This window comes from Buceros rhinoceros, unplaced genomic scaffold, assembly GCF_000710305.1.
Source record: "Buceros rhinoceros silvestris isolate BGI_N320 unplaced genomic scaffold, ASM71030v1 scaffold1025, whole genome shotgun sequence".
In the NCBI taxonomy this organism is placed as follows: Eukaryota; Metazoa; Chordata; class Aves; order Bucerotiformes; family Bucerotidae; genus Buceros; species Buceros rhinoceros.
Genome location: NW_010414321.1, coordinates 26986 through 27739, shown reverse-complemented (window position 1 = coordinate 27739; position 754 = coordinate 26986). Strand labels below are relative to the sequence as shown.

General features: G+C 36.6%; 1 protein-coding gene across 1 annotated transcript in view; it reads left to right on the top strand.

Moving 5' to 3' along the window:
* The window catches only part of CFTR (cystic fibrosis transmembrane conductance regulator (ATP-binding cassette sub-family C, member 7)), a gene marked incomplete at both ends in the record, with an annotated part of 55422 nt that overhangs the window by 29522 nt on the left and 25146 nt on the right, over positions 1-754 (top strand). The window contains one exon of the mRNA XM_010137035.1: positions 465-559. Coding sequence (XP_010135337.1) covers positions 465-559 — 95 coding nt within the window. The remainder of the gene's footprint in view (positions 1-464; positions 560-754) is intronic.

Below are 754 nucleotides of genomic sequence, written 5' to 3'. Positions count from 1 at the left end.
GGCTGGGAATTTTGTGCAAGCCTTTTTTAATGAACCTGCCTGCAGTATAAATTTCTCTGGGTTTTGAAGAACTCAGATCCATATTTTGCTTCTTGCTCTCCCTAACTTCAGTGGCAAGTACATTTATCGTTGTTTGACAGAAAGCTCAAATGGTTAACGTATTGGATTGATATTGTATGAAGGTACATTCTTGGCTTTTATGGAGATACAGCAACTAAGACAAATATTTACTCTTGAGATCTTGCAGCTCGTGATTGTTCTCTGCAATAGAATGATATGTTTTCTTTTATCATTGTTACATAAATGAATGAAAGAAATAAACCTCTGTGGGAATTTTTTTTTTAACAGCTTCTGTCTAACCTGTCTGTACACTCTTGCATGCTCTGTTTCCATTCACTTTGTAGCTTGAGTTTCTTGGATGTGGAAAATACAGTTCTGATTCTTAAAAAATTTTTTTTTAACAGGACATTTCCAAGTTCCCAGACAAAGATTATACAGTGCTGGGTGAAGGTGGAATCAGTCTGAGTGGAGGCCAGCGAGCTCGAATCTCACTAGCAAGGTGAGTATTTTGCTCTCTAGGTAGTGTATTATCTATCCTCAGGAAAGTGTTATGACTGAACCCTTAAACACATGTGGACGGAACTTCATTTTATTATCAGAAATCTGGGGTTTTCTATGCAGTTCTGTTTGTGATACGTGTGTGTGTTTATTTATTGAATTTTTAAAAGTTTGATGTCAGATGCATGCTATGGCT